The sequence below is a fragment of the Hesperophylax consimilis genome, chromosome 26 (assembly GCF_061612785.1).
Source record: "Hesperophylax consimilis isolate HC1 chromosome 26, BYU_Hcon_1.0, whole genome shotgun sequence".
Lineage (NCBI taxonomy): Eukaryota > Metazoa > Arthropoda > Insecta > Trichoptera > Limnephilidae > Hesperophylax > Hesperophylax consimilis.
The window spans coordinates 16619292-16638919 of NC_142861.1; the positions used below are offsets into that span (position 1 = coordinate 16619292).

The 19628-nt window shown below is 34.0% G+C and overlaps 1 protein-coding gene across 1 annotated transcript in view; it reads left to right on the forward strand.

The window, feature by feature from the left end:
* LOC149411199 (ATP-binding cassette subfamily C member 4-like) overlaps positions 1–19628 on the forward strand; it is a 92582-nt gene that overhangs the window by 15356 nt on the left and 57598 nt on the right. Inside the window, exon 2 of the mRNA XM_089647289.1 lies at positions 15265–15502. Within this exon, the coding sequence (XP_089503415.1) occupies positions 15333–15502 (170 nt within the window). The 5' untranslated portion in view covers positions 15265–15332. The remainder of the gene's footprint in view (positions 1–15264; positions 15503–19628) is intronic.

Below are 19628 nucleotides of genomic sequence, written 5' to 3' on the forward strand. Positions count from 1 at the left end.
AAGAATAAAACCTTCGCAGTCCTTGAAAATAAACTATGAAATTTGATGATTTTTTTAAATTCTCTGAAACAAGTTTTGGCACCAGAATTGAGATCAATGTTCCAATTTCAACTCTCAATTCAAATCCACATGTTAATGTTTGAAATTACATTGTTGACATTTTTACTCGCAAATTAATCGTAATTTTTTTTATCTCACATTCAACTTAAATGTAGAATTATGAGATAACTAATATTGAATTGGGTCAATTAACACGTAGAGTTCAAAAGATGAAACGATGTTCAATATGCTCTACTAGGTGCCACACCAACGATATTATTAGATAACCATCTATAAAAATCAACCCGTAAAGGACAATGTTTTTTTATCATAGTACATCTATTATTATTATGTAGCGAAACAGTTTGGACTCTTCTCCTCCAACGACACGACCTACTTTGGCAATCATTTTATCAAATTTCAGAAATATATATATATTTTTTTTATATTTACTCCACACAGGAGGCCCTGAAGAAAATAATTTCCCTCAGGGCCTATGTCATCTTTGGGGATGCTGTGTGGAGGGTCTTTTTGTGGAGAGGAAGGAGTGAACATGGGTCTTGAAGAGTCCCATGTTGTAGGAGGGAGGAAACACAGAGGCTGGCAGTTCGTTCCACAGCCGAGCTGTTGAACTTAAGAACGAATCGTAGAAGCGACCCGTTCTCATGTGACAAGTGTCAACTGTGTACAAATGTTGGGCGCGCGTTTGGCGTGTATCCCGACTACGCACCGGTGCCGAAGGGATCAATGACGCTAGTTCCTCAGAGCATCTTCCATTGTAATACCGATAGAACAAGGACAGCATACCTACCTGACGCCTGTGCTCTAAAGATTGCAGTCCGTTTGTTAAGATTGGGGAATCTATCAAACGGACCGCCCGTTTCTGCACAGAGTCAAGGGTTTAAAGGGGTTGGCGTGTGTGCGCACATGTCTGTGTGTGAATGCTACCAAACGCTGATATAATGCATTGCCATCAATAACGAGTCTGTTTGTCGAGTTTCAGTTCGATCGGATGTCGGGAAACGGGTTAATTTCCACTTCCGAAATTTGCACTCACATAAAAATTTTATGAAAGTCAATAATGGTCTCAATCAAGGAAGATGATGGAATATGAACCAGTATACAAATAATATTGCTGAATTCGCGACAGACAGTTCAAATTTTGAATTACATTTGAATTTAAAGCTAATCCGTGTTCAAAAGTTCTTTGAACAAGTCACAGACAGACAAAGGACGGAAATTAGTATTTTCGTTCACTAGCAGACCCATGGAAAATCACTCAAATCATTGTAATATTACTTATATATTGCTTGTTAGCTAAAAAGCGCTGAACCGAACGTCACGAAATCCGACTTTACTGAAACAAAAGAAATCAAATTTTTATTTATAATTTCCTAGTAAAAAATATTTTATACATTATTATAGTACTAAAAAAAGAACTAAAGGTGTACAGAAGAAATCTGGTTAAAATGTTATATTACTGGTAGGTAATTTATCGTTTTATCGCTTTATTACAATCAGTTACAGTTTTCAGCGTTACACTTAAATTCAAAGCAAATTTTTAGAGTTTATCGAACAAGAGCAACAGACAAACGCACAACCGAAATTATTATTTTTGATGGTATTTAAAAAAAATATATACCACATAAGAGTTCCAACTGCTCCCTCCCCAATTGTGGTATATTGTGGGCTGATGGATATGGGATTGCGAAGAGATATTGGGAAGAGGAAGGTGAGGAAATACCTTACTATTATAGATCTGGTCACCAAACACTGCTAAAGTCATTTTAAGCAATGTTTCTATTCTAAATGATGGCGTTTGAACAGGGCGATCCTGTACATTATTGTTTGTATAAATGACTACCTAACGTGTACCCGAACGTGGCTACGAATGGTTTAATGTTTAGTAACTGAAAACTGTGTCTATTTTTTATATTATTCTAAAGAATTGAAAAGTTTACTTTTTATAAGTTTTTTTTCCTCGGGTCTCGCCGACTTCCATCATTCACTACTGCATAAAACATTGCTACTAATAAAAAACTACATAATATCGAATTTTATTCGATTCCGTTCAGAGTTAAGTCTTCCTCGGGGGTCCCCGACTTTTTCTACTGTTCACTACTGTCAGAGATGTACTGTATTTTCCATTTTGCATTTTAAATGCTTTTCTCAATGCATTTTCCATTTTAAATGCTTTTTTGCAACATTCTTCCTACTATCTCCACTCATCTTTTTTTCATAAGCCCCAAATATCAGTCGGTCCTCAACCTCGCTATGAGAGATAATTTACATTTGTCAAGTTGCTCCCTGGTAGGAGCCATGGCAATTGAGTGATACCATTACAAAAAATATTGATTCAAATACTGAACATGGGGCCATGACGCTGTAATATTAAATGTTAGATAGCAGTTTCTATGTTTTTACGTTGGCTACATTAGTCCCGCGCAATTTTTTTGTGGTTTCATAATCTGTAGTCGTGGTGTTTTTTGGATTTACCATCATGTAATATGTTTGTTCTACATTGATGTCCATTATTAAATGACAAAATTGTTTAAAAATTCTATAATTATTTTAATTGTTTGACCTGAGAAACCATTTTGCATTTTCAATGCATTTTGAAAATAGGTATTTTGCATTTTGCATTTTCAAATGAAAAAGTTTTGACCCATTTCCATTTTGCATTTCAAATGGTTTTGGGTACCCATTTTGACCATTTCTGACTACTGTATACCACATTGTTACACACAGAGAAAATGCGTAAAATCTTCGTCAGGCTTCCCGACTTTTTTTATCATTCAAACCACTCTCTAAGACACTAATGAAAACCAACTTTGAAATTTTTAGCGAAATCTGGCCAGTAGTTTTTGAGTTTATAGGAGACAAACAAAGAAACATTAACAAATAATTATAAGGAGTAATTTGTCGCCTGAAATACTAATACAAATTGAAAATGTCTCCCGAGTAAAAATAAATGCCGTCAACGGGAATTGAACCCGTGCCTTCTGATGTCCGGTCAGGTGCTCTGTAATCACTGAGCTATGTCGGCTTATTTCCAACCCGCCAAATGATTCAATATGTACTAGCACCTCAATCAACAATTACTGCCTATTGTATTTTTTCACCTGTAAACAACCAACCTTATTTTTGTAGGAAAGGATTTGTTAGTGCTAAATTTTTCACTAGATGGCGTCGAGACATATTATATCTTCATTTATTGGTGAAATATTTTTGACTTGTCAAATATTATTATTTTAAATGATAAACTAATGTTTATAATACAAGGTTTTATGCATAGCACAAAGGATAACAAATAATTATAAGCGAGAATTAGTCACCTGAAATATCATTTCAAATTTATTCATATTATTCGGGAGATATTTTCAATTTGTAGTGATATTTCAGGCGACTATGTATTGCTTATAATTATTTGTTATCCTTTGTGCTATGCATAAAACCTTGACTTATAAACATTAGTTTATCAATAAAAAAAAATAATATTTGACATTATTTTTTATAAATATACATAAATAGGTATATAGAGGTGTTAAATAACACAATTTTCTTCAATGAAATTTAATGTCTGCCGTGATTCGAACATAGTTAAATAGATTTTTGTGGATCATAAAATCTGTTGCCGAATGTGAAGTGTTTTCCATTTGTCCGTCGAGTTTCGGAATGTCTATTCTACCAAAACTAATACCCATACTACCGGATTTATTTTTCGCAATTTTGCACACTCTATAAAGATAATTGATTCAATACATTCATACAATAAATATCGAAGTAAGGTCAGTCGGGGGAAGTGCGTCCACGGCGTATGTGCGTCTAACAGCTTTTATGAGAAAACTTAATTTGTGACATCTCAGTACATATTTTATTCCCAAACTAAAAAAATTGTAGGTACGTTTATCTATCTTAAAAAATCAATGTGTGAATTATAGTGATTTGTTGTTTCACATCATCGGGGCAGATGTGTAATTGTATAATGTAACATATGGATTACACATCCGCCCTGATGATGGACACTGCAATTCTGTCCGAAACGTTGGCTAAAGAAAGAGGTAGAGCAACACGGCATAATACCACAAAAACAAATCACTATAATAATTTTCGCCGTGAAAACCTCAAATCATACCACAAAAATGTGAATGTTCGTTTGTCAAAATCTTAAATCTCCGAATTTTCTTCACAGATTGCTTTGAAATTTTGACACAACTTTGTATTTGAATCCGCGTGTTTTTATATGCCTATATTATAAAGATGTCACCTGTGACAGGTAAAAACATGCTATTTTAGAAGAACAGCGCCATTTTTTTGATGTAAAAGCAACACGCGCCTTTATTTCTCTATCTGCATAGATTGACTGAGCCACATCAACGCGTGACGGGGTACAGTTAGTTTTTAAAAATAAAATTTGAAAGCGATTTCACCACCTTTCAAAAAACATTTTTTAGTATTGGTATACGTTCAGAAATACGTATCGCATTTATTTGGATATTATTGAGATGCGGAAGTATGTACAAATTCTGTGACTGCTGACGGCGTCCTTAAGAAATATAACGGTCAATATGCCAGAGGCCTGAACGATTAAAAGATATTGCCCATAAAGAACGTTGTTTAATTTCGATGAGTATCTGACTGGGAAAATTCGAAATTCTTGCAGTTTTTGTCTCTTTCAGTTCCGTGCAAGATGTGTGAGAGAAATACAGGGTTTTCCAATAAGAGGTGTTATTTTAATATTCAATCGTAAAAGAACAATGGTTTCGTTGCTTTTGTGGCATGTAGCGCCGTCTCGTTGAAAGTAAACGTTGTCCAAATCAATACCATCCAATTACAGCCATAAAAAATCATTAATCATCTCTTAATAGTGCAATCCATTCATAGTAACTGTTGCTCCAGCCTCATTTTCGAAAAAGTAAGGTCTAATGACTCCGCCGGACCATAAACCGCACCAAACAGTCACACTTTGAGAATAGAGAGGCTTTTCAACAATAATTCTTGGGTTTTTCGAGCCCCAGATGCAACAATTTTGCTTGTTGACGAAGCCACCGAGGTGGATATGGGCCTCATCACTCCAGAAGATGATTTGCATTTGATTCACTCAAGTGAATTTAAATAATTTCAATGCGTTGTTGAAGCGTGTATCGTTCCATTTTTATTAATGGCGTAGTTTCTACTTGTCAAATGTCAAAAAATGACAGCTTTAAAAGTAACATCTACCGAAATAGCGGGCTATTCAAAAGAACACCTCTTATTGGAAAACCCTGTATAATAATAAAGACATTAGCACGATACGCTTTCTTTGTCGATGACTATTGGTGGTCCCCAGCTGAGATCGACTAGATAGGAAGGTTTTTTCAGAACTTATCTGCGATTTCAAAAAGGCAAATGCTAAAAATAGTTATGGAGAAATGTTTTAATTTTATTTACAAGTGGATTAGGTTATACGCATATAATATAGATCTTTATTAACCCCCGTAGTAAGTGTTCAAAGATGGTTTGAAAGGGAGATATGTACCTAAATACGAATGTTAGAGGGAGAGCGCTAATATTAAGGCCCCGTAGTAAGTGTTCAAATATGGTTTGAAAGGGAGATATGTAAATACGAATGTTGGAGGGAGCGCGCTAATATTAAGGCCCCGTAGTAAGTGTTCAAATATGGTTTGAAAGGGAGATATGTAAATACGAATGTTAGAGGGAGCGCGCTAATATTAAGGCCCCGTAGTAAGTGTTCAAATATGGTTTGAAAGGGAGATATGTAAATACGAATGTTGGAGGGAGCGCGCTAATATTAAGGCCCCGTAGTGAGTGTTCAAATATGGTTTGAAAGGGAGATATGCAAATACGAATGTTAGAGGGAGAGCGCTAATATTAAGGCCCCGTAGTAAGTGTTCAAATATGGTTTGAAAGGGAGATATGCAAATACGAATGTTAGAGGGAGCGCGCTAATATTAAGGCCCCGTAGTAAGTGTTCAAATATGGTTTGAAAGGGAAATATGTAAATATAAATGTTCTAGCCCAGCTACACTACTCGCGAAGTTGATCGAAGTTGACCGAATACGATAGTGTGGGCACGAACTTCGCTTCGCTTCGGGCAACTTCGCTTCGCTTCGCCCGACTTCCGATTGTTGTCGGTAAATGCGCCCGAGTCAAAGGACTCGAAGCGTCACGGCATAAATAAACCAATCACTGACTGGTTGGACTGAGTTACTCGCAAAGTTGCACGAGTGTGTGGGCACGCACTTCGAACTTCGGCTAACTTCGTCGAGGACTTCGTCGAAGCGTCGAAGCGAGTAGTGTAGCGGCCGCTTTAGAGGGAGCGCGCTAATATTAAGGCCCCGTAGTAAGTGTTCAAATATGGTTTGAAAGGTAGATATGTAAATACGAATGTTAGAGGGAGCGCGCTAATATTAAGGCCCCGTAGTAAGTGTTCAAATACGATTTGAAAGGGAGATATGTAAATACGAATGTTAGAGGGAGTGCGCTAATATTAAAAAAAACGATATGGTGAAAATATTTAATAATACACGACACGTTTGACATAGAACCAAAATTTTTGGAAAATGCTTTAATTGCATTTAAAGATACACTGTGAATTTTTCCATGTTTATAACATATTAAATAACAGAATAAAACGTGTTTTTAATAATTTTCGGAGCTTACTTTGCGGATTTTTTCTATCGAAGGAATTTCATATAATTAACGTTTCGGCATAACAATGTACCTATCTTCAAAAATCACATAGATTATTTTGCAACTTAAATACTTTAAGAGACGAGAAATTTGTTATAAATCGGTATAAATTGTATATGCGGGTGCTTAAGTAGTTATGTAGGTTTCACAATTTGGAAGGCGGGTACGGGTACCGCCGCCCCGGGAATCATTTATTGGACAAACAACACCTCTTTCATAGGTCACCCTAAGTGGTTTACTACGTTTGGTGACTTAGTGGGATGCTTGGGTTCATAGGATGAGGTTTATAGGGTCTGTTTGTATGGCGACGGATGCGTCTGTATACCAACTGCGTGGCGGACCTCTTTCGGAGAAACTGGTTAACGGAGACGTTTTGACCTCTCCAAGAGGATCTTGCACCTCAGTGGGAGGAATGGATTAATAAGCATGTCACTTCTGGACTCAATGACCGCTAGATTACTCCCCACCCCTCTTACCATTGTTTTTCCCAGAACTAAAAAAAACCATCCACACAGCACCCCCAAAGATGATTTGCCTCCTGTATTGAATCTTTTACATAATAAAATTACAAGCGTAATTTTGCATAATTATAGCAGTAGTTGTCGATTGTCGACGCATGACCGATGATAGTGTCAGTCCATATCCATGGCGTATCTGCCTTGAAGTTTTCATTAATTGTTTTGTGCTAAAAAAACTATGGTATTTCATTTAGGTTAACCTATGATTGCGTTGAAACATTTAACCTCTCTTTCGATCTCATACTCGTTGTTTGTAACAGAAAGAGAGGTAACAATGGAGTTTTCAGTGGCAGGCCAGGCAACTCTCCAGCCGATAAATACGTTGTAACCTCTCTCTCTCTCTTTTACTAACGGCGCGTGTGACAGAATGTAATAATGGAGCTCTCAATGGTAGAATCATGTTTTTGTGGATTCACCCAACGACCTAACTCACCTGGTTATTTGAAGGATTTTTTACGTTGCATTTTTTTTTTTTTTTTTAAATTTTATGTATTATATGTATAAACCTTCCGGAAGAAATTTTCTAAATGATTGTGAAAATGCTATCAAAATCCGTTGCGTAGTTTAGAAGAACTAAGCCCACAAACAACAGACGCGGATTTGAGACAGAGCCACATTGCTGTGGCTCAGTATGTCTGTGCAGATAGAGAAACAATAGCGCGTTTACGTCCAACAAATAGCGCTGTTTTAATAAAAAAAAATTGTTTGTGTAACAGCTTTTCTAAAATGCATATTTTTACCTGTCACATGTGCTCTATATATAATGTAGGTATATAAAAACCATGCGTATTCGAATGCAACGTTATGTCAAAATTTCTAAGCAATCATTGGAGAACTTTCGGATATATAAGATTTTGAACAAACGAACATTTAGAGAAGATAATTTCTTGAAATGATTTTTGAATCCCACTTCTGAAACCATGTTATATTGTGGCATAAATCTGAATGACGTATTTTAATAATGATATAAACAAAGTATACAATTTGTATTAGTTTATCACGCATATATATATTTTAATAACTAAGTATATTTTTATCATCTGCATATGCTAGGTAATTAGCATTTAAAAACATTTGTGAATATCGTATATATACACATTAAATAATAATAATAAGTGGTAAAAACGAAGTATTTTATTAATTTCAAATAATAATGTGCCTAAATGAGAACCTTGAGGTACATCGGAGGGCACAGAAAAGAAGCTGGACTTTGTTCCCTCAACTAAGACACTTTGAAATCTACTCCAAAGGTATGAAGTGAGCCACCGGAGTAAGTCACCATGGATGCCTAATTGTTTTAATTTTTGAAATAGAATGAAATGGTTTACCTTATCGAATGCCTTATCAGTGCAGATTACATCTACTTGGTTTCTATTGTCCATATTTAAATAGGGTTTACAAGTATTTTTACTGCCCCCGTCTCACTTAATTATATCTTCTGGCCTTTTGGATGAAACAAATTGGACCTAAAAACCATAGATATGCCAATATATAGACAGTCAAATTCTCATTAAGAGCCTACTTATTATACTATACACCAATGAAAAACTCTAATAGTTTATTCCATAGACTTTCAGAGTTTTTCATTGGTGGATATAGTTAGGCAATCATATGACGTCACAATATTCCGGTTCCAATTTTCGATCGGAGTTACATATATCCTCCTGGGATATCCTGTGTTGAGAAACTAGAAAACATTTTATTTTTTTTACCTGAATTTAGGCTTAATTTCGACAAGTACATTTTTTCGATAAGTTGGAAGCAAAGAAATGTGATAGAATTATCTAATTCAGGTTGGTATTGGTATTTGTTAACAATAATGTGATTAGAGAACTTTTAATTTAGATTTGTGCGAGTTGACTAATTTTTATTGCACAAGCATTGTCGATGACCTAATGTTTAGCCAAGATCTTCATTTCTTTGATCACTTTTGTTCAGTTTGCAATGTTTTCTGTGTATTTCAATCCATCATATTTCTTAATTTTCCGTAAAAACAATTAATGTTGCAGAAACTATTAACGGACAGAAACTATTATTAAATTACTAACTGATTTAAAATAAACATTCCTATTTTTAAATATTAAAATTTTAATATGAAACAAGAAAAATGTTGTCGAAATTGCCAAAGTCATTTTAAGTTATCTTTTTACTCCAATAATAGAAAAATTGTAAGAACTCGATAGTTCGAAAACATTCCTTTTGTTTGGGTATTTTGTAAGACAACTGTATCTTCACTTTTATATCGTTCATATAATAAACAATTAAAAATATTTTTTAAAGTTATACCGATTGTTACGATAGTGTAGTTTATATTGTATCGATGTTAACAAGTAAACAACAAGTAAACGCACACCAACACTAGTTTTTGTGCATACCGAAAGTTTAAAAAAAGTTTGTCGTACAAGTTTCAGGAGAATCCAAGCATTTTTTTGTTTTGTTTAGTTATTTATTTTGGCTTTCACCCAGTAAGGATGATATCTTGGCCATATAAAGTACAGATTTTCTCTTAAAATTAACGTTTTTTTAAACGTTTTTTTTACAGTTACATCAAAGATACAAGCGTGTTTTTAATAATACAAATAAGAGAAAATAAACATACATACGATTCTAGAAGAGTGACTAACAAACTGCACAGAGCTGGTATAGTAAGAGTAAGTGACACAAAATTATAAAAATAGCAACTTGTGAATAATATAAGCGCGTGTTCTTTGCAGTTTATAAGAACAGGTTTTTAAAATTAGTTACTTTAGAAAACAATACATAAATTATATTAACAAATACGTTTAGATGAATATGGAAGAGTGTCGAGTTTATTTATTTTGTAAGAAACAAACAGCTTTTATATAATATACAATGATAGATATAAATATATATAAGCCAACTGAAGTCAAGCCACAAAAGTTTATTATGTTAAAGTTCATTGAAAATGAAGTTTTAATATCTTAAAATTAATTTGGTGTTAAAGGAAGGGGAGAGGAAGAGGAAAATAAGAAGAGGATAGGAGATGCTCCCGATATATTCCATACTCTCATATTAATAATCGATCGTACGCATTACTTCATATCGATATTTCTTTAGGTTACTACCAAAAATGTCAATGCTGTAAAATTTTGTATTATATTGTGCACATATACGATGAATTGGAGAATTTTTTCGAATGTTTGTTCTACACGAGGGTAGATAAAATAAATCAGATTGTCGGGTTGATCTAGACGGAATATGAAGATTTATTAAATTGGTAAGTTCTGGTGAGTCCAGACCATTATTTAGGATTTTAAATAATAAGATTTGATAAAAAATTAGACGTCGTGTTTGGAGGGAGTTAAAATTATGAAATTTAATGGATTTGGTATAATTTGAGAAGTGTAAGTTTAGTTATGCGAATTATAAATCCAAGCATTTTATTAGCTTTGTTAATGATGTCATCAGTGTGTTGGATAAAGTTTAATTTAACATCCAGTGTTACCCCAAGGTCTCTGATATATTTTTTTAATTTTTTTTATTTAATATTGAAAAAAAAAAAATTTTTACATAGATAAATACAGGATATTAACAAGATATAAAACAATATAAATTAAAGTAGCCTTTCCTCACCATAAAGAGACAATGCTCTTGTGTTTGGTGAGGGAATTCTAGTTCAATTATGTACATGTTAGTTATGGTAAATAAATTATTAAGAAACAACACAAGATTTAAACAATATTACTTCTAGATGTAACTAGTGAACGTATTTTGGACTTATAATAGTTTAAGGCAATTTTTTTAATTTAAGGTAAAATTCCTGAATGTTTTCGATATTTTTTTTAATTTAATGGAAGGTTATTAAAATAAATTATGCCTAGATAAATATAGGTATTTTGAATGAGTTTAGTGTTAAATTTTGGGATTTTAATAGTTTTCTGGTATCTTGCTGATGTATTGAATTGCAAGTTATGAGTATTTGACTGTATTTCTTTATAAATTTGAAGTATTGAATATTTTTTATACATTTTGTCTACTGTAGGTACTTTGAAAATTGTAAAAAGAATTTCGGTAGAAAATTTTGATGGTTTTTTCAAAATTAATTTGACTACCAATATTCGAACTACTTTAAGTGGGTTCAAAATATATTTATATATATTTTAATATATTTATATATATTTTAATATATTTATATATATTTTAATATATTTTAGATATATTTTACTTCATTGATGTGTGTGCCGTTTAGTGTGTATACAAAGGATATTTTATTTTTATTAAGTTTAAATGTTAATTTATTGCATTTTGCGATGTTAATAACAAGTTTGTTTAATTCGCAATAGACAAAGAGACGATTGAGGTCCTTTTGAAATTTAATGCAGTCGTTGATTGATTTAATAACTAAGTATATTTTTTTATCATCTGAATATGCTAGGTAATGAGCATGTAAAAAACATTTGTGAATATCGTATATATACACATTAAATAATAATGGGCCTAAATGTGAACCTTGAGGTACATCGGAGGGCACAGAGAAGAAGCTGGACTTTGTTCCCTCAACTAAGACACTTTGAAGTCTACTCCAAAGGTTTGAAGTGAGCCACTGGAGTAAGTCACCATGGATGCCTAATTGTTTTAATTTTTGAATTAGAATGAAATGGTTTACCTTATCGAAGGCCTTAGAGTAATCAGTGTAGATTACATCTACTTGGTTTCTATTGTCCATATTGCACGTTAAATATTCCGTAAATTTCACCAAGTTTGTTAGTACTGATCTCTTTTGAAGAAATCCGTGTTGTTGGTTTTTTATATTACGAACAATTGTTGTGTAAATTTGATCGTAGACAATGCGCTCAAAAAGTTTACTAAATACCGTGAGTATTGAGATTGGGCGGTAATTTTCAATGTTAATTTTTGACTCTGTTTTATGAATAGGGATTATAATAGATTCTTTAAACTTTGTGGGAAATTTACCTTCTTTTAGTGACATTATAAATATGTAAGTTAAAGGGTAAGAAAGATTTTTGGTACATTTTTTGATGAAATATTGCTAGATACCGTCACTACCAGCACCCTTACTAACATCTAAATTTTTCAGGTATTTATTGATCATTAGATTGTCAATATTTATGTAGCCAATCGAAGAATCATTATTTACATAAGTAGAACTATCGATTGTGCTGATATTGTTCGTACCCATATCGCTTACGTAGGTGGACTTTTTTTTTTTTTTTTTTATAGTGAATACCTCACAAGAGTCCCAACTGCTCCCGTCTGGAGCCAGTGAGACTATGGCATCCCCAATTGGGGGATGTTGTGAGGCTGAAGGTAAGTGGGGAAGGGAAAGAGGAAGGTGGGGAAGTACCTGGCTATTCAGATCTAGTCACTAAACACGGCTAAAGCCATTTGGAGCAACGTTTCAATTCTGAATGGTGGTCTTACACCAGGGCGATACTGGTAGTATCTTCCACTCTGGAACGTGCCGCAAATATACTATATATTATTTTAATTAATTAATTGTGAAATAACACAAATTAATCAAATAAAATTTATTTGCGCACGCCGGGTTCGAACCCGCGACCTTCGGAATGGCAGTCCAATGCGTTACCACTGGACTATGCCGGCCGAGAGTGTTTAGAGAATAATTGACATACTTGATGAGCGCCGGTGCCTGATTCGGCTGATTCCATATATAGTTAGTAATAACATGGTAGAAATTTATTATATACTTGTACAGCGCCCTTGAGGTGATTTTGCACAAAAACGGCGCTAAACAAATCATCCAAATATTATTATTATTATTATTCTGCACCCGGAGCGCGCTGCTCCAATTGCGCCCACATTGGGCAGGCCCAGCGTATTCGAATGCGTTGTGTCAAAATTTCCAAGCAATCGGTTAAGAACTCCGATATTTAAGATTTTTAACAAACGAACATTCACATTTTTGTTGATATCGAAATATCTAAATTTAGGACATGCACATAAATAATATGATAAAAAAATTAAATATATATTTTTTATTCATTCATTATTATTCTATGAAATGATTAACAGAATCCTTATCACAAATTGGTCATAATTTCGCCGTATTTTGTCTAATTAATTTAATATTTAACGGTTGAATGAAATACAGGTTTTCCAATAAGAGGTGTTATTTTGATATTCAATCGTAAAAGATCAATAGTTTCGTTGCTTGTGTGGCACGTAGCGCCGTCTTGTTGAAAATAAACGTTTTCCAAATCAATACCATCCAATTCCGGCCATAAAAAATCATTAAATATCTCTCGATAGTGCAATCCATTCACGGTAACTGTTGCTCCAGCCTCATTTTCGAAAAAGTAAGGTCCAATGACTCCGTCGGACCATAAACCGCACCAAACAGTCACACGTTGAGGATAGAGAGGCTTTTCAACAATAACTCTTGAGTTTTCCGAGCCTCAGATGCGACAATTATGCTTGTTGATGAAGCCACCAGGTGGAAATGGGCCTCATCACTCAAGATGATTTGCATTTTATTCACTCAAGTGAATTTTAATAATTTCAATGCGTTGTTGAAGCGTGTATTGTTCCATTTTTATTAATGGCGTAGTTTCTATTTGTCAAATGTCAAAAAATGACAGCTAAAAGTAACATCTACCGAAATAGCGGGCTATTCAAAATAAAACCTCTTATTGGAAAACCTTGTATTACATTTATTTGTTTTTTATTGCAAAACGGAAATACTGTAGATAGCTGTAAAAAACATTTTGATATGGATGACTATTGGATCTGTTATCAACAAATTCAACGCGCGGTCAAGAAAGATAAACATATGTTTCAATGTAAACAAAACAGAATCAGTAACACTATTTGCAGATGACAAATATGCAACAGGCAAAAACTGATTCGTTTGTGTTATCCATATAGGATTTATTGACAACTTTAAAACACGTGATTTTGATATGAATCACGTATAATCACCGCCATCTTTTGTTAACGCAGGCTGTGCTGTAGAGAATGAACTGACGGCAAGATATCTGTTTTCGGACATCTGTACTGGGTTAGCATACATCATTTATGTTTTTTTTAGTATTGTACGATAAATTATTAATACGTTTACAGTAAAATGTTCTCATTGCCACTCTTAACATCTGGACAGATAAGTATACAAATGCCCAATTTCTACCGTTTTATTTTGATAAAGTTTCTCGTTAACTCTTTAAGTTCAAAAAAAATATATTTTACAGATGATATATATACATTTGATATTCCGTAACGTTAATTATATGAAATTATCTCGATTAAAAAAAATTACAAACTAAGCTTCAAAAATTATTAAAAACATGTTTTTTTTTTTTCTTTTTTTCGGGTGTTATGCCGTGTTGCGCTAACTCCTTCTTTAGCCAACGTTTCGGACAACGTTACAGTTGTCCATCATCAGGGCAAATGTGTGCCTGTGTGTCGTTACAGTCTCCATCATCAGGCACATATTTGCCCTGTTTCGCACATATTATATCGCACAGGCACATATCTGCCCTGTCTCGTCCGAAACGTTGGCTAAAGAAGGAGTTAGCGACACACGGCATAACACCACAAAAACAAATTACAAAAATACTTTTAGCCGTGGAAATCTTAAATCATTTTTCACGTTTTGTTGTGTTATTTAATATGTTATAGTCATGAAAAAAATTCACAGTGTATCTTTAAATGAAACTAAAGCATTTGTCAAGAGATTTTTGCTCTTTTTCAAACTCTAACAGCTCTATTGGAATTTATTTTACACGACTAGCATAATTCATCTTTATCTCGTAAGATCCATTTTCTAGTGCAGCTTCAAAGATTTTTCGGAGAATTTTACTCGAAAAGAATTGTTTTAATCATTTAGTTAAGCACATTGTCTCACATCAGTAGGTAACAACAACAACTAGTCTTATTTTAGTTTTATAAATGAGCAGTTTAACTCTTTTGCTAAGTATGTTCGACTCCAGTAGTCCCTTACAGGTTAGAGGTATAGTAGCATCTAATTCCAGCAAGCAAAATTGATGATGTTAAATTGGGTATTTTTCGTTCACAGATAATCTGGCAGGCGGCATCGGCAAATGCGACCCTTTGGGCGGTGTGTCAGGTCAGTGCGGCCCTAGTATGAAGACGGCGGAGAACCTGGGGAGCAAGGCCAACCCGCTATCCAAGTTGTTCTTCTGCTGGACCCTACCGCTGTTCTGGCGCGGCCTGCAGAGGGACCTCGGCACATCGGACCTGGGCGTGCCGCTCTCTTCTGACATCTCGGGGAAGTTAGCTGACAAGCTAGAAGCGTAAGTCTAATATAATACACAATGATCAGCCTGGCCTTAGAATTAAGACGGCGGAGAATATGCGGTATAGGCCAATCCGCTATCCAAGCAGTTCTTCTGCTGGACCCTACCGCTCTCGGACACATCTCTGGGAAGTTAGCTGACAAGCTCGAAGCTTGAGTGAAATATGATGTATTTTTGTACCTTTTACGGCAAAAACTGAGACATACTCATAAAGGTCGTTTTATCTCCTTTTGTAGTACTGTGAGATAAATATATTATGTATATGTGTATACGTTTTTGAAAGGAACGAAGCAATCGCAAGCGGCGTTTATCCCATCTTACCTTTCCCATAATTCGAGTCTCGGTTCGCGTTTCGGTTCGCAAATGTATCCGTGCCTTTAGAAAGAGGCAATACAATGCTTTGCATTTGTATTTAAAAGTTTACCATGGGTACTTACAAACAATTCCAATATATTCCAAAAAGTCATTTATTATTTTTTATATAAAACGAAAAATCAGTCAAATGACAATAAATAACCTAGTAACCTTGATGAAACGTTTTTGTAATTAAAAACGTATTTTGGTTTCCATTAGTTGTACCCTGCCAGGCGTTGCTGTGACTCCTTCCAGAACTTTCTGGAACGTTCTAGACTCACCTTTGGTACCTTATAGAACCTTCTTGATCATTATCCTTTCAGAACCTTCTAGAGCATTCGAGAACCTTCATGATCTTTCTGAAACCTTACCGACACATTCTAAAATAATCTTAAGCATTCGCGTCCTTTCCATAACAAAGGGCATTTTCGTCACCCACTCCCACCCACCCCCACCTAACTCTCTTACTCTCGATGTGACACCAAGGGCTATCTACCACCATAACCACGGTGGGCGACAGTGGCTAGTTGTGAGGAAAATTAGGCAGGCAGGAAAACATGGGTTTCTTTTTATAATATATTAGATTTTTTTAAGTTAAAAAGAGGTATTTTTAACTTTAAAAAAATCGGTAGCAAATATTCTTTAAAATAATTATGTGCGAGTATTGTATCGCTTTCAAAAATAGTATTTCATTCTGTGATACGTTCAAAAACAGCGAATCTATTTGAAAATAAATGTCAACCTGGAATATTTCCAAGCAAATTAATGAAACCACGAAACTGACAGGTTAAGTTGATGTAGTCATTGAACCTTATCAGGCGTCCATTCAATTGAAATTCCTTTAAAATATCACCACCAGTGTTTATGTTTTTTCATTAAACAAAATATGATTGAAAAATATTGAAGCTACAGTAGGTATTCAATAACACCCGTGAAAATCAAAAGCGTAGAATGTATTCTAGATTCTAGTAGATCAAAGACAAAATAATATCAACATAACCTATAATATGAGATAGCAGCAGATAACCATAACAGAAAGCAATAAAGAAGATGACACGTCATACACAGTTCATAGTGGGTGAAATTTAAATGAATCAAGTTTATGTATGTAAAAAGACAGGGAACAAACTTAAAAAGTAAAAACCGCAACACTTCGATAGAACCTAAAATTTCGCAACATTTTGAAAAAGAATATTTTCGCTTGCGTGGTAAACCATTAATCAGTTTTTTTTTCATCCTTAGAACACCATACGCAACACATAACCAAAACGAAGAAGAATAAGAAAGCAAAATATATATATAATTTACTGAACCATGACCAAATCATGAACATCTCGGAGAATAAGAGTTTCATGCTGTTATTAGGTGACAACTTTCGAGTCTTGCAAAAAACTGCAGCAACGGACAAGTACCGACATTCGCTACGTGATGCTTTGACCAGGCCAGCCGTTACAAAACATTACCTTAGGCACGCCTGCTTTCTGTTTTTGAAACACTCTTTGCGAAAACTGTTGCGAAACTATGTATTAAGTAACCATATTTAAAAAAAAGTCTCCTACGAGATTTGGTGGAGTTTGGAGTGGAACGAGAGATGCCCTTGTATTCGTATATGGTATTTTGAAAGCGACCATTCATAGAATGAAATATTTAATGGGTTCTTATGGTTTTTGGTGTTATGCCTGTTCTAGTCAAAACTTGTCTTATTATTACTTGTTACTTGGAGCAATTGAATTCATAATAGTGGTGTTTTTTTTTTTTTTTTTTTTTTTTTTATTTGGGAAAATCAACAGATTATTTACATATATAAGAATAAACTAAATAATAAAGATAAAATCCAATAACAGATTTTCACTTAAAATTATAATAATAATAAAAAATATTAAAACAAGAAACTAAGGGTTCTGTACCCGTGGCCTGAGAAATTTACAAAAAATACAAAATTGTAAATAATAAATAAAAAATAATAACAGATCTAGGAACACAAATAATATACTAATAACCAGCTAAATTTCAAAAATTTAAATTTAACTGATATACTAATAACCAACTAAAATTCAAAACAAAATGTATTGTAAAATTTCAACACAGCAGCAATCAATAACACTACACAATAGCAATAATAACAATATAATAAATGTATACCTACAACTAAATTGAACACATGAGTATAAATTGGAAGGTAAGTAACTGGAAAGGATTCAAAGCAATAACATGATAACTTCAAGTAGAATATTTAAAATTATTTAATGTTAGTTATTACATATCTTTTAAAGGTTCCTAAATTACTTGAGAATATGTCCATATCATTAAAATTCTTATTAAATATACTACAGGCTCTGAATATAAACGCATTTTGTCTTATATTAGTAGAACGTGTTGCGTTTCAATGTGAATCAACCATTGAAGATGTATCGTTCTAAACGTGGTGTTAATCTGTGTTTGCTTAAAAATCTGTGTTTAGGTAGTTAATATTATTTATCTTTTCCTTTTCACAACACCACTTTCTCGAGCTCTTCTTATTAAAATTCCTCAGCGTGTGTTTCACATAAATATTCTTGAAGCGTTATAAATACATGAAGGCTGATCAATAATTGTCCAAGAGATTAACTGGTAGAGAAATCATCTGTCTGAGGGGATCAATTAACGGGGACGAATTTTCAGGGGATCGTTGCTTCTAGAATAGGTTTCTTTGTTCTTATTCAACTGGTTTCATAGATCACTATGTTTCAAATACTTGTTCGTTTTCTAGATTGTTTTTAGGCTGAGATAATTTAAAGTTTATGAGTAGGTACTGCATGTTTTGCATTATTCACTACAATTGTTAATTCTTACATGGATCCCAACCCAAATCAGGGAAATAATTATTTATATTACGTTCAAATAGGATTATTTGATTGACCAAAGCTCAAGATTTCGTTTTGATACAATAATCAATCACAAGATTCTTATCACAAAAACAATTAAAAAGCATCTCATTCCTGGATATAGTAAAATGGTAACAAAAATCCCAAAATTTTTAGTTTTTTTGCTTCTCGAACAAACCACAAAAAAGCAAAAGAAAAATATGTAGAAAAAAGTACCTACAACATTGTGTACAGCACGTTTGTAGGGATAGAAATCGCCAGCCTTAAAAACTCAATGACGCGAAATGCCGAAATATCAAGATATCATAAAACCTTGAATTTACGCAAGAATATGGCCATTTATTAAATGATCATAAATGCATAATACGTGTAGCAATATGACACGTGGGCCGTAGTAGGAATGAAATAAAACAAAATGAAAACACGGTGAGGAAAGACAGTTTGGTTTTTTCTTGTTTGGCAATACACCTTGCTTGTTGCAAGTCTGTCCCGTGTCCAATGAAGCAAACAGACCATGACATTGCATTGCGCATTATTTAACTGACCACGTAAACCGTTTCATAAAAGTATTCGGTTATAGAAGAAGAACAGTAATTAATTGATCTGGACCATTTATATTCTATTGAAATATAATCGTCTCCGCTGTTATCCGCATCCAGTCCTCAGTCATTTCCGTTATTTTTTATACTGTAACCCCACACAGAAGGCCCTGAAGAGGAAAAGAGAAAGCACGGAGAAGAAGTTCTGGGAAAGAAAGGGTATGAGGGTTGGGTCCAGTGAGTCCAGGAGTAACGAACATTTTAATATATCCCTCCCATTGGGTCTAGATATCAGTTGGAGAGGTAAAAGGGTCTACCCAAACCAGCCTCTCCTGATCTGGCACGCATCTATATCACCAATGTAGC